The sequence below is a fragment of the Grammomys surdaster genome, unplaced genomic scaffold (assembly GCF_004785775.1).
Source record: "Grammomys surdaster isolate TR1022 unplaced genomic scaffold, NIH_TR_1.0 174, whole genome shotgun sequence".
Taxonomy (NCBI): domain Eukaryota; kingdom Metazoa; phylum Chordata; class Mammalia; order Rodentia; family Muridae; genus Grammomys; species Grammomys surdaster.
Genome location: NW_021604622.1, coordinates 2,534,195 through 2,549,295, shown reverse-complemented (window position 1 = coordinate 2,549,295; position 15,101 = coordinate 2,534,195). Strand labels below are relative to the sequence as shown.

At 37.7% G+C, this 15,101-nt stretch overlaps 1 protein-coding gene across 2 annotated transcripts in view; it reads right to left on the bottom strand.

Annotated features, from left to right (window-relative positions):
* The window catches only part of Rictor (RPTOR independent companion of MTOR complex 2), a 100,493-nt gene that overhangs the window by 58,140 nt on the left and 27,252 nt on the right, over positions 1 to 15,101 (bottom strand). For both annotated transcript variants that reach the window (XM_028767555.1, XM_028767557.1), the window contains exons 4-6: positions 6,596 to 6,660; positions 5,319 to 5,450; positions 2,630 to 2,693 (exon numbers count right to left, since the gene is read on the bottom strand). In XM_028767555.1, the coding sequence (XP_028623388.1) occupies positions 2,630 to 2,693; positions 5,319 to 5,450; positions 6,596 to 6,660 (261 nt within the window). The remainder of the gene's footprint in view (positions 1 to 2,629; positions 2,694 to 5,318; positions 5,451 to 6,595; positions 6,661 to 15,101) is intronic.

Genomic DNA, 15,101 nt, shown 5'->3' with positions numbered 1-15,101 from the left:
CACAGCACAGCACAGCACAGCACAGCACAGCACAGCACAGCACAGCACAGCCACCGTCTGTCTCTACATTCAACTCTGGGTTCAGAGAAGGGCAGCTTTCTAGAGGTCATTGGCAAACCAGTCTAGCCAGATAGATAAGCTGCAGGTTCAAGGACAGATCCCGAAGAGACAAGATTGAATGCAACTGAAGAAAACACCAGACACAGACCTCTGGTCTCCAGACCCACCTGCATGTTATTGGTTTCAGTGGCCAGGTATTGCTGAGAATGGACACGTGTACCTCTGATGATACAAGTACTGACAAAAAGAATAGTTTTTATGGCCTATATTTATTTATCAAATGTTTTAACACTTTTAGCTAAATGAATGAGAAATCAAACACTGTAGCTCTTTTTCTTAGCCTATAGTTACTATCAAGTAAATATATAATATATATCTTATATATATATTGTATATTTTTCTCTTAGCCTATAGTTTTATCTTAGTTTATAGTTTTCTCTTACCTTATAGTTTTCTCTTAGCTTATAGTTACTACCAAGTAAATAAATATATAATATGTATTACATATATGCACATTATATGGCTATTGCTTTTTAAAGTAGTAACATACTAATGATTTGTATCTCAGGAGACAATAGAATTAAACTGTCTCTGTGTTATTATTGTGTTGCTATTAAATTATTTTTTAAGAGTATAGTTTTACAAAACTGTATTATAAATTAAATGTTAATGTGTACAAGATAGGCATGATGGCTCACAACTATGATCCTAGTATGTAGAAGGTTGCTAGAGGATTGCCAGCAGCTTAAGCCCAGCTTAGGTTAGAGAGGGAGAACCTTTCTCAACAACCCCCATCACTTACACCTACACACACACACACACACACACACACACACACACTCCCCCAACATAGAGAGACAGACAGATGGAACTGGGGGTTGGGGGGCAGAATATTTACTAAATAATCCAAAGACGTGGGAGTCAATTGTTTGAATCTATTAGATACTATCTTTTCTTCTGAAAGCAACATATAGGTCAGCAATTATGAAGGATCCCTAAAATATTTTTAGAGGTTCTGTAAGACTATAACTATCTCGTTAGTAACAAAAAGATACATTGTTTTTATAACACCTATTCTCTCCCTGCTTGCTTTTATTTCTTTTTATTTACAGTCAAGTTCTCTAGAGGTTCCTCTGTGTGTGACAGTAAAAGAGAGTGACATAGAAGCAAGCAGAACAACCTCGATGTCTTTTATCAAGACCTGCCCTTAAGAGATTTCTCTCCTCACCAATTTTCCTCTCTTGGAAAATATACTTTAAAAAAAGATGTTAGACATACTGTTTTTAGCATATAAATTATTTTTAATGCAATCTATGTTGAAAATATAGCTCCAATCTCCAAACTGTTCTATAGGAAGTAATTTTTGTTTTTTGTCATGAGTACTCATAGTATTAGGAAGAATTTATGAACAAACAAAAAATATGTCATTTTAAAATATAAATGAGAAGCCAAATCACAGTTCTAAGATAACAGTTTTCTTAAAACAAGTTTCCTAGCCTATTCCCAATATCACTTTAGTAAAACTTCAATCTTTTTAAAAGATTCCTTATTCTTTACTACAGTGAATTTATGAATCATTACTAAACCACTAAGGCTAACTGGGGAAAAAAAGGAAAAGAAAACAAGTCAGTATACTAACTCTGCAGTCTACTATCTGAAACATGCAACGGATTTAGAGATAGTGAAAAGAAAAGGAGAAACTACTAATACATTCCATCAATAAATAATTCTAAGCTGAATTTAGTGATATGTGCTTGCAATTCTAGCATTAGGGAGGCTGAGGCAAGAGGATCAAGAGTCTGAGGCCAACCTGGGCTTTGTAGTATATTTCACTCAGCTAAACCACCTACTAAGACCCAGCTTTAAAATATTAGTAATAATAATATTTGACATTTTCACACCCACAAACATACTGCATTAGTTTTATGAACAAGCTTCTTTCCAAGGGAAAGCTATGATACTTGTCTTAGGATGTGTTCCAATTCACTGTACTTCCTGTTTCCTTTCCTGGTTGGTCATGAGGCTATCACAACTACAACAGACAGTGAATTCTGGGGAGGGATCTCAGAAGCTTTGTGAACTGCCTTTAATCAAATCCTTTCCTCCACTTAAACTGTAGCATTTTATACTGCAAAGCTGTCAGCCAAATTGTTTGTCACCAGTGTTCATGGGCTGTGGCCAAATTCACCTTGAAAGCAATGCGCTCCCGTCTGTGACATCCATTTCATACCATTAGCTAGGAAGAGTCACACATTACAGACAGATAATGATAGCTGGGGGCAAGCAATCCATTCTCTAATGACTAAGCTGTAACAACGTTTGTATGTCCGCTACAGAGAGAAATACTCAACACCACCATTTTCTAAGAACACTGTTCTAGCTATCTTCAATCACATATACTAATCACACAAAGACTCATGCTTCACATGTTTAACAGGTCTACTTCATAAAATTTCATAACGAAATGAAAGTGTTTATGAAAATTCGTTCGTTAAATTTCAGGAAGACTATTCTCCAGCAATGTAAAGACATACAGCACTCCTGCCTCCTGCCCTCACACGCAGCATACCTTCCTGACTAGGCGAAGGGCTTGTGTCCTCTCCACCTCGTTGCTCTGCTGTATGTCAATGCACCTAAATAACAAACAACGCATTAGTCACTGGGAAATCCTGTGTAACCATACCTTACAGAATAGTAGATCAGATTTATCTTCATAATCCGGTACAGTGTATTAAAACTGCGGCACGTGCTTTTTCAGTAACTGCAAATATTTAATGTATCTCTACTGATAAATATTATCAGAAATATGAGATAAAATCTCAAGGGGTCAAAGGTGATACACCTATAAAGAAAGAATCACAACATACAAACAAAGCTAAGTATCAGAGATGCATAGAAAGACTTCTCCGACCTCGTAACTCACAGCAATGTATATAAACTCTAAAGAAACCATTTCCACATTGTCTTAGTTTCTGACTTTAATCACAGGTTAAATTGTATCTATAATGCCTGTCTTATTCAATGTAAGATCCTATTTTAACTAGCCAGGACTACATATTAGTAAGATCCTGTCTCAAAAAAAAAAAAAAAGTCTACTTTACTAAATAACTTAAATTCAGAATTCTTTTCAATAATATTTGATCAAGTATCACTTAGATAATATTTCTTTTTAAAATGTAATAAATTTTGTTTTATGAGACAACAAAATTACTCAAAAATTATGTTAGGCAGTTCCTATTTTAACCAATATTTTATAATTAGATAAGTTACTATTCGAAGCATTTCTGGTTTATCTAAATGGAAATAAAATATAAATGGAGAACTAAAGTGCTTGCTCGAGGTTCGAGTCCAGCAAAACACACACACACACACACACACACACACACACACACACCACACAAAATCATGTGGATGAGACTTACATTTTTAGCTATTACCAGAAAGCTTGGATCATACCCAATCCTCTGCCCAAACCAAGTATAAACCTTCCTTCAGACAAGTGCTACTCATAGGAAAATGAGCAACCCTGAAAAGACAAGCTGAGAGTCTCCTGTTCCATCAGGCCATCTCCACTGGGAACGTGGCCAGCCCCAGCTGGAGGGCGGTAGAGCCCTGGTGACAGACAGACTTAACGTGAAGGCAGGCAAGTGCCCAAAGGAGGAAAGGACAGGAGTGTGAGCTTAACAATCTGTGTCAGTGTTCTCACCAAAGCACTGGACAGGTTCTATGCTGTGCAGAGGCAGGATTGGGCTCCAATAGGCCCAGGAAAAGTCTACTCTGAGAAGCACGAGAACAGAGCAGAGACGCAGGAAATACTTAACTATCAAACATTTTCTGGCTGGGGCTGGCTAAGGAGGGGCTCTGCTAAATGCCCGCAGTTCTAGCTTCAGACTCCAAATCACTACTTCTTTGAACATTAGCAAAACCTAAACTAGTGCAGTAAGGCAAGACTCTTGATTAAAACTCTCTTCAAAGGAAAATGATACCATGATCCAGTGCTGGCAATCTTAAACATGAACATTTGCACACAGTCATTATAAGCCATGATTTAAAGCAAATACCCAAACAAAAGTCTCAAGAACTCCAAACTAATTAAAAAAAAAAAAAAAGGACAACAGAAAAAAAGAATACAGATGATTTACATATAAGAACTTCAAAAATAACTGGTTGGTATGTCTCTGAAAATAGTGATGGGGGAATAAAGCAGAAGCAAACTTTTAAAAAGATAATTCACAAGGCAAGAACTGAAGCAAAACATTAAAGAGGAGGACTTACTGCCAGGACAGACTGGAATAAGATTAAGTAAAGAGTAAGCCTTCAACTATGATGATAACAAAACAAACAAAACTAAACAAACTAGCAAAGGTTAAAAATACAGTAAACACAGGAAGGGTCCAGACCCAGGGGTGATTAAGATGATCCAACCCAGTGAACATGGAGTACCATGGGAGGGTAAGCTGTAACATACAAAACCCTCCCGCAGTCACAGGGAGATGGTACATAGGTTACAAAAACAGCAGAAAGAAAGAGCACTGACTGAGAGTAAGAAACAGGCAGAAGACACTGACATGTACACACACTGAAAATAACTATCAGATGGGGCTGGAGATGGCCCCTCGGCTAACAGCTGTTGCTATCTTGTAGTGGGCCCCCAGGTTTGGTTCCCAGATCCCACATGGTGGCTCACAGCCATCAGTAACTCTAGTTCCAGAAGGTTTGGCATTTTTCTGACCTCTTCAGGAACCAGGCAAGTACATGGTGCATATGCACATATGCAGGCAAAATACTCATATAGTTAATAAGTTACGTTTGAAAAAAGAAAAATTAATAGCAGCAAATTAATCTTCAAACAGCAGATCAAAATAGAGATGTTGATGAACATAAAACCAAATTACTTCATAGCAAAAATAAATTTAAAAAACAAGATGATATGATCAACGCGGAAGAACCTTACAGATAATGAGAAAACAATACTGTATACTTATGTATGTTGATTATACATGTTAATTAACATATAATGTAAAATGCAAGGACAGGAAAACTAGTCTCTAAGAAGAAAACTATTTTACAGTTGCTTGAAAGCATAAAGAGTTCCTGTTATGCTAAAAATACCCTCAGTCTTGGTCCTACTTGATCTTGTGCCTTTGGAAAAGTTATCAAGCTTTACACCACAACTGTGTGCAGGTTTGGCTAGATACTGAACTCAACACAACACTTTAAAGGCATAAGGAACACAGGCGCGCCTCTGGGCACATTACCTAGCTATCAGATAGTCCACTTTCAGCTTTAGCACCTTCTGCAGAATACTGGAATCCTGGATGAGATAGCGCAGTGCTCGCAGCCCGGCTGCTCTCACTTCCTTTGCCTCGTTTAATAAAGCTAAGCGCAAACTGTACGGAAACAAAAAACGTTCTGTTACATGAGCTTCAAAGACACCACGGTTCAGTGTAGGCTACCTTGCCCTCATCGGAAATGCTTGGGAGGAGAAGTGTTTCTGATTCCTTGTATTTTTAGACTGGGACTTCTTTCAAGACTATTTCAAACTGAGTATCTCTTATCTGAAAATCTAGAACTCCAAACTTTTTGAACATTTGAGATGACTCTAACAAAGTCTCGGATTTTCAAGCATTTCAGATTTTTCATATTTCAGGATATTCTCCCAAATCAAGTCCTTTATTGGCTGAGATATCCCAAACTTTTTGTTATGCACAATTAATTCTATTTAAGAAAACCCAACCAACCAACCAACCAACCAACCAACCTACCAACCAACGAAACAAACACTATAAAGTAAAGAATTTTATTTGGTGATGTATTTATTCTGTGCTTCTGCCGAATAGTCACACTAATCCAACCAATGCTGAGTTTTATTCATCTCCTGGCATATTATATAGATGAAAGAAGAAATCCTGTAATCTTTTCAAACTGTATCATCAGGTGTTTCTACAATGTAGCCTTTATTTGCATCTGTGCTTCCATGTCCCAAAGGATAGTTTAAATCAGTAACAAGATATTTAGCAGTAGCAAATACATACTACTATATTGTTAACATTCACATAGAACATCAAAAAGTGGCAATAAAACTGCTTGATCAATTATCTATTAGCATACAACAAGTTTGGAATGGGTACATACTTTCTTAGGTAAAATCTAGGGTTTTTTGGTTCCTACGTTTCCTGGAAAGAATGAGAAATCTGGTCTGTAAATTTAATATTTAATTATAATTTTTGAAGAAGTTCAGGTAACTGAACATTTACATTTAGTTCTTTGTATCCAGCGGTACAAATTTGGTCTGTAAATTATAATTTTTGAAGAAGTTCAGGTAACTCTGAAGATTTAGGTTTAGTTCTTTGTACCCAGCAGTACAAAACCTCAACTAAGGCTCACACACAACAAAGTCACTGAATTTTTCTTTCAGCCAAACACTGTTTCTGTAGAACTGAGCACGTGCTGCTGACATCCTAGCTATAACTTAAATTGTTACAATGGAAGTTACTAAAATAAGGGATGGAAGAAAAGACTGAACTAAACTTACCAAATAATGATGTCTTCATAATTAAAGCCCAGTTTTTCTTCACTATGACCAATGTCACAAAGAAGCTGTTAGAAGAAACACAAAAATACCTTGCATATGAGTTTGCCTATGCACAATTTTAGTCTCAAAAATAGGACTTTTTCTTTAATTAATTTCTAAAACATCTATAATCGTATAATAAAAATACACTGCATTTATTCACCACTGCTAGTGGTTGGCACTGTGTTTACAAGCACTGTTGATTCATCTAACAGACAACATATCTCCTATGTTGGGCACTTTCAGTACTTGGACCCCATTTACTCTTAACCTCACCTTCCCTATGTTTTTCTTTTTATCTTTCAGGATGCATAAGATATCACTGCTGTTAACTGGTTGTTTTTCAACCCACACATAGTAAGTAATAGCATATATTCACACCCATTCTCCCTTTAATGTTCTTCTTTAACACCACAGTTCCCCCATTGGTCACAAGCTCTGTTGCAGTTACTGGTGATATCATTTGCTGATGTTACGATCCTACTTTTGCCTACATTTTTAGTTAACAATTTTCCATGTTTGCTTTTGTCTGGAAATGATTTTATTTTAGTTTTTAAAGGCAATTTTGGTGACCACACTGAATTTAGTTTAGCTGCTATTTTCTCCCTAAAGTTTTGGGCTACTTGGTTGCTCAAAGTCTAGCATAAATCTTGCTGTCTGCTCTTTCAAAATCTGTCTTTTTGCTTCAGATTCTTTCAACCATTTTCTTTCTCATCATTGGTTGTCATCAGTCTTACTTTAATTTGTTTGGCTGTGAGTTCTTTTGTAATCACTTTGCTTAACATAATAAATAACACTTTGTGAATCTCTAGTTTTGAGTATTTTACCAATTTTTTAAACATTCCATATATTATCTTTTCAAAACCACTCTGTCCAAATCTCTTCTCTTCTGCTGGCAAAGTATATGCACCTTCATTAAATCATCTTTTCTTTTTTTTCATTTTCTCTTATTTCAATTGTTGCATATTTTCTACTGACTCCACCTTCTAATGTCTGGACTGTCTCTACAACACTAGTGGTTCTCACTGTGGGCACTGAACAACCCTTTCATACAACACTAGTGGTTCTCACTGTGGGCACTGAACAACCCTTTCATACAACACTAGTGGTTCTCAGTGTGAGCACTGAACAACCCTTTCACAGGGGCCATGTATCAGATAACCTGCATATCAGATATTTACATTAGGATTCGCAACAGCAAAATTATTATTATGAAGTAGCAACAAAAATAACGTTTTGGTTGGGATCGTCACACCATGAGGAACGATATAAAGGGTCACAGCATTAGGAAAGTTGAGAACCACTGAAGTAACACATCTAGGGATTTTTAAATTTTAGATAATGTACTTTTCTCTTAAATTAAATCAAAACTTTCTAATATTCTAGTGAAAAATATCTTACTCTTTCACCCATTTTTCCCCAGTTCTCTCTATTTCTTTGATATTTACATGGTTATTCAAAGTGCAATCTGATACAGATGCCCTCATCTTTGGGGCTCTTTTTAATTTCCTTTGATCTGACCGTGCAGTCAGCCCTGTCCTTTGCTGGCTCCTGTGTTCTTTGCAGACTGGGCCATTTTTCCTTAGTGAGGTCACCCTGCTCTCTGGCACTGATGGTACTCAGTACAGGTTAGAGGGCTCATCTCTGAGGACTGCCACCCTCCAGAACTTCCTCACCTCTAAGGCTTCAACTGAAAGCTTCTTACTAAGAGCCCTAGTTCCCGGGATAATAAATTTAGTTTCTTTCTTATAAAAATACTACAAAGTTATATGTCAAATTTTCTGCTTATCTTAGATATTAAGTATCCCATTCTAGTCAGCCCCGAGATTCAACAAATCCACGAAGGGGAAATCTTCTGCACCTGTCTTCAGAACAACACGTGGCCCTGTTTCTTTCTATGCTTCAAGTCAGTGAGTATTCTTTGAGTACATGAGAAGAAAGCCTACTTCTACAGGAGTCTTTCTCTGCACCTCTGACCTCTGTACTTCTTGAAAGCCAAGTAGTTTGGTATCTTTACCTCTGGGTTTTGTTTTCGTTTTTTTTTTTTTTTGGGGGGGGGGTAGGGGTAGCCCTGGCTGTACTGGAACTCTGTCTCCTTAGTGGTGGGATTAAAGGCATGCACATGACCACCCAGGTTGTTTTTTGGTTGTCGTTATCTTATAGAAAGCACTGTCTATAAGCCACCTACACAGGTGACTACATGTGGTTCTAATTTAGGTATAAAATTTGAAAACTAGTTTCTATTCAAAAGTTGACAAGTAAATACAACATAAAACCATGTTTCATAAAATGTGAAAAATAGATCTAAAACTTCCACTTAAAATTGAAGTACCATATAAGATTTATTGTTGAAGAGGATATAAACTTAAAATATTTCACAAAATTTGGAAAAAGCATCAAAACCAAAATCTACTTTTGTAGATTTATAGATTCATAAGCATTACACCTACACTACTGGTTTATAATACTAAATAACTGCTCTTCTTTCAGTACAGACTTCTCTCTGCCACAGATGCAGACCATTACAGAAAAACGACACTGGATCAAAACGCAGTTATAGAGCTTGTTCCCAGCTGACCCATCTACTACACAACTCCTGCACCCATGGCTCAGGGCTGGAAAGAATGTAAGAGCTACAAGAACAAGTAGTTGCTGTAAGATTGTTCCTCCTAAGAACACCAGAGAAACTATACTCAGGATGTCTCACAAAAATGGCTGGCTAAACATGACTTGAACCAGAAAAACACCCACAGATATGCTATGGAGGAAGACAGAGACTCAGGAGGCCTCATTCTCAGACAAAGAACTATGCAACCAAGGAATGCAAAAACAGTGGAAAAACAGTTTTCAACAGGAAAAGCACAACAACTCTTTCTCCAATAACAAACAGTCAGTCATCCCTGACTGCTGGATGGCGGTAACTTAGGGCTGGAGAGATGACTGGGCAGGTAAAAGCACTGGCTGGTGGAACAGAGGATCTGGGATTAATGCCCAGGACCATGGCAATTCTTAACTGTCACTCCAGTTCCAGGGGATCTGATGCCCACTTCTGGTATCTGCGGGCACAAAGTACACACATGATGCACAGACATATTCATGCAAACACTCATACACATAAAACAAGTGAATCTAAAACAAAAAGAGAAAAAAGGAGAAACCCAGTGATGCATTGTCAATATGAACTGTTTGAGTAAAATTAGGACCCAACATTTCCTTGTCATAACTATGTAACAAACTAACTTCTTTTCATTTTAGTCAAGTTACTTTAGGTTTGTTAAATTTGCTGCCTACTGATAATAAAGTTAATACCAATCAATACCATTAGAAAGTTATAGTCCTGTCATAAACATTTCAATTGTATAAGCAAAGTAAATGTTGAAGATAGCAATCTTCAAACAGGCTAAGAGTCACTTGCTTATTAACACTCCACACTCATCATTGTACCCTACCATGTCAGATAATATGACTTCCTCACATAATCATACTCACAAAGGGCTACTTCTAAAAATGTCAAAATGAATTTGCAAATCATCTCTAAAAGAATGAAAAGTGTTTTTATTTAAAATTATTTAAAAGTTTATTTTAATTATGTGTAGCTGTATGTGTCTGCATGTGAATTCATACAGGTGCCTTCAGAGGTCAGAGGCTTCAGCTACCTCAGAGCTGAAGTTACAGAGGGTTGAGTCAGTGTTGGGAACTAAGCCATGGTCCTCTGGAAGAGCAGCACATGTTCTTAACACAGGCATTTCTCCAGCCGTAAATTTTCTTATTAATGCAGCGAATTTTAAAATATATAATACATTAGAACTAGGGTTAAATAGATATTTGTCCTATTTATAAAAACACAGAATAACCCAAACTTTAAAAAAATTTCACACATAGGCGAATTCTACAGCATAGTCTTAAAAGACAGTTATTCGCCAGCCAGTGGTGGCACACGCCTTTAATCCCAGCACTTGGGAGGCAAAGGCAGGCAGATTTCTGAGTTCAAGGCCAGCCTGGTCTACAGAGTGAGTTCCAGGACAGCCAAGGCTACACAGAGAAACCCTGTCTTGAAAAACCAAAAAAAAAAAAAAAAAAAAAAAGAAAAAAAAAGACATTTATTTGCTTACTATATGAAAGCGGTTTGCCTACACATATATGTAGGCTCAAGGTGCATGTCTGGTGGCTGCAGAGGCCAGAAGAGGGTATACGATCCACCAGAAATAGGAGTTACAGGAGGTTGTATACTTACATGGGGGTGCTGGGAGTCAAATTTTAGTCCTCTGGAAGACCAGCAGCCAATGCTCTTACCCACTGAGCCATCTGTGGTGGTTTGAATGAGATGTCCCCCATAAATCTTGGGCATTTGAATACTTGGTCCCCAGCTGGTGGTTGTTTGGGGAGGATTAGGAGCCTTGTTAGATGAAGTATGTCACTGTGGGTGGACTTTGAGGTTTCAAATGCCTGTGGGCTCCGAGCTGCTGTTCCAGTCAACATGTCTGCTGTATGCTGCCATGCTGCCATGCTGCCCTGCCTGCCACAGAGATGCACCCTACCCTTACACAGGACAGATTCACATCCCTCTGTAACTCTTAAGCCTCCAAAGCTCTTCCTTCTATAAGTTGCTATGGTCACGGTGTTTTATCAGAGCAATAGGTGGTACCTAAGACCTTCTTCCAGCCCTTATTTTTTTACTGTTTTGGGACTGGACCCAGAGCCTATTCATACTAGGCAAGAGCTATCCTTCCTCACTGTTTCCACTCTTTAACTTTGTGAGACAGGGTCTGACTAAAGAGCTCAGACAGGCCCCTGAATGTGAACTACATGTATATGTCTTATTTGTGTTTGTGTCTGTATGTTTGTGTGTGTACACGCACGTGCACCACCAGCGAGTGTGGAGGTCAGAGGACAACTTGCAGAAGTCAGTTCTCTCCTTCCATCACGGGGGTCCCTGAGCTCAGCCCATTAGGCTTGGCAGCAACTCTTTTACCACTGAGTCTCTCACTAGATCAAGTCCTTGAACTCGAGATCCTTTCGCCTCAGCCTTGAAAGTAGCTGAGATTACAGAATACACCACGCAGCCTAACTCTTAGAAGGTAATTTATACATACATACAAAACACAGAGGTGAACATAAAAAAAGGGAATGGCATATTTAGAAAAGGAAAGCATTCTATGGTATACTGCAATGTGAAAAAATGCAAGCTGCAAATCAATATATGCATAGTTGGATATGGGCACCTACAAACCTGTATTTACAATACACTGATATCTTAAGCTCATCTAAAACTACTTTGTATACACATAATAAATTATAAATAAAACTGAGCACTTTACAAAACACTGTGTTTAGTTCATTTAATTCTTATAAAGTAAACAAAACCAACAAAAGACACTCCCATAAACATACTTACCCAATGTCTGTGACCACAAAAACTAAGTACCTTCTAGCCAGTCACCTCTGGATTATGGTAGAGTGCTTTGGAGCAGGGAGGGTAGCAAATGAGAGAAGGGCCTCACTTTTGACTGTAAAATCTTCTATGCCATTTTCACATTTTATAATTGTTTCACATATATACCCCTTACATTAAAAAAAAATAACAAATAAAGATGCTTTCAAAGCTTTAAAAATTTTAGAATGAAAAGGGTTTAAAGTATCCTCATCTTTAGAAAGCATGTGGTTAATGAACATGTTGTCGGTTATAAAAATAGAACACCAAAATTATACTCATCATCAGTCTGCCATACACACTGCTGTATCTACTGCGATGATGTCAGAGGATAAGCATGGTGTGGCAGTCAAGTGATTAAAAGATCACATCACTAGTCGGCTTGCTTCATGGCTCATCAGGAGGTTTTAGGAAAGACGTTCACCCTATACATTAGCACAATTAACACCAACGGCTACACTTAACACTTAACAGTAAAGCAAATGCTAGTTAGAACTAAAGCCCATACTTAAAATGAAAAATCTTATCTATCTAATATATTACAATCAAAAGTCTGGAACAGGATAGATCTGGGATAAAGAGAAGCTAAAGAGTAGAAAGTAACAAAGTACTTCATGGGTCTGAGAAGCTTAGTTTAAAGGGACAGTACTCTCTAGCTTACAACCAATAGCTAAATTTCAGGAAGAGTTGTGTTCTAGTGCAAACAGAAGAGAATTTCCACCTAGCTCTTTGTCATCTAGTGTTATAATTATTACCTTTTCATTTTCTTATCCACTCAAGCTACTGAGTTTTTGAGCATCTCTACATCATACTAAGTAGCACGTGGACATGCAGACTTCATAGGTATGCCATCTCATAAGTATTTTTATGCCCAGCTCTAACGATATGGACCTCAGAGGCTATAACAATCAAATCCAGCATGTGCTGGTGTGTGGTGTGGGCATTTTATGACAAAATCCATGCGCATTTACTTGGAGCCGCTGCAATGATTAAACGGACTCTGCACTTTATCTCCTAAGGAACACTTGACTATCCTTGAGGACATTTTTGCTTATCACAATTGGGGTGTGTTAAATAAAAGTTCTTGTCATATAGTGGATAGAGCCAGAAACAAGCCTCTGCCTTCTTCCAAAACAATTACCTGTTCTGTTAAGTCAAGAGTGCTAAACACTGAAGAACGCTGATCTACCATCTACAGCTCAACAATTAAGCAGGCTTATCTCCTTTAGAGTTAGTGAAAAACTAGTAAACAGGTAAGAAGCATAAATCAAAATAAAATAAGCTCCAAACTGCCATTCAGTCTGCTATAGAGCTATCTTACAAACCAGCACAATCTTGCATCTAATGGTGTTAACAGTACTGTGAAATTTCCCCAAGATTGGTCTCTATTAGTCAGGGTTAGACTTAACTGAAGCTTCAGGCTTCTCCTATATCATTAAAGTCAACTTTATCAAGTCTAAAGTTAATGGATTTATTTAAGAGGCAGCTCTTTAGACATAACTTGAGACTTAATTCTTCTTACCATAAGCATTTTCTACCAAGTCTGACTATCTGGTTTCCCAACCTACAAGTACCTGAAGACAGAGAATACAAAGCTAGCACCAAGACCAGCAGAAATGGCAAAAGTTAATTTTAAAATATGGTTTAAAAATATAAAATACAGAGTCTCCAGACTTCACTACAGAAGTTACCGCACAGTCTACAGGAGGAGAAGAGGAAACAAAGCAAAGAAGAATTATCAGAGAGAAGGGAACAGTCAGGTAGATGAGGCACAGGGAGTGGGAAGTGGGGTAAGGGCACAGGTCAAAGAGGGTAAGAAGAGAGAGCAGAGAAGAGAAAGGGAGACAATCCCTGAATGCAGAACAAAAAGCACAGACCAAGTAGAGAAAAACCAAGAGAAGTGCTATGAAAGACATTTCGATAAAGCAGGGAAAGAGAGAGGGGGAGGAGAATCAAGAAACTGCCACCCTCACTCCAAAGCCTAGACAGAAAACAAACAAACAAAAAACAAAACAAAACAAACAAACAAAAAACAAAACAAAACCAGAGACAGGAGAAACGGTGCTGCTCTAGGAGTGAAGGCTCAAATCAACCCGACCCCAAAAGTCCATCTTGGTACCACCCAATACCTGGTAGCTCCAGCCACAGCTGCTTATAAATACTGGAAACTTCCATCTCCAGCATGAACTGAGGCTCCTATCAGTGTAAAATACTCAATTATGAATATTTAGTATGAAAAGTTAAGTTATTTAATGTTTTATGCTTCATATAACAAATAGCAATTATAGGATAGTTTAGTGAAAGCTATAAAAATTAAACCCATGTGGTTCTCTTACCGAGCTCACATGGATTTCTATTAGACAACACTGTTCAAGAATGCTTTAGGATTCAGGCTGGTGCCACAGTGTTGACAACAGCACTCAGATCCATCTTACTACTACCCCTAGTTTTCAAACTACACCAAGACAAGTAGAGCTACACACTGAGGTGTGCAAAGCCACTCATGACAGCATTCCTAAGCCTCAGAAAATTGTTTTTTTAACAGTTAGGCACTGGCTTATTTGAGTTACATAAAGATCAACAAGATAACATTGATATTTAATAAAAGGAAATAAAACCATAAAATGCACCTCACTTGAGCTCTAATTTCGATGCTGATGATAGGAATAAACAATCAGGAGAAGAGAAAGGACATACAACAGGTTTCTGGGAATTATGTTTGTTTCTAAGATGCGTAACAGATTAATAGGTATATGTTAACAAGGTAAATAAGCCAATAAGACACTGGATTATAGGCTTCTCAGTGACTTGCTTCTGTTTTCTTTCTAAGCCTACTGCATTTCTTACAATATGAACATATTCCTATTATTTACACTCATTTGACAGCTAGGCATAGTGATGTGCAACTGTAGCTCCAATTCCTCAGGGAAGTGGCAGACACTCAGGGGTTCTGAGACCAGCGTAGACAACATAGCAACACTCCTCAGAAACTTCAAACAGGAGGAAATCAATGAGAAAATCAGAAAAGTACTACTA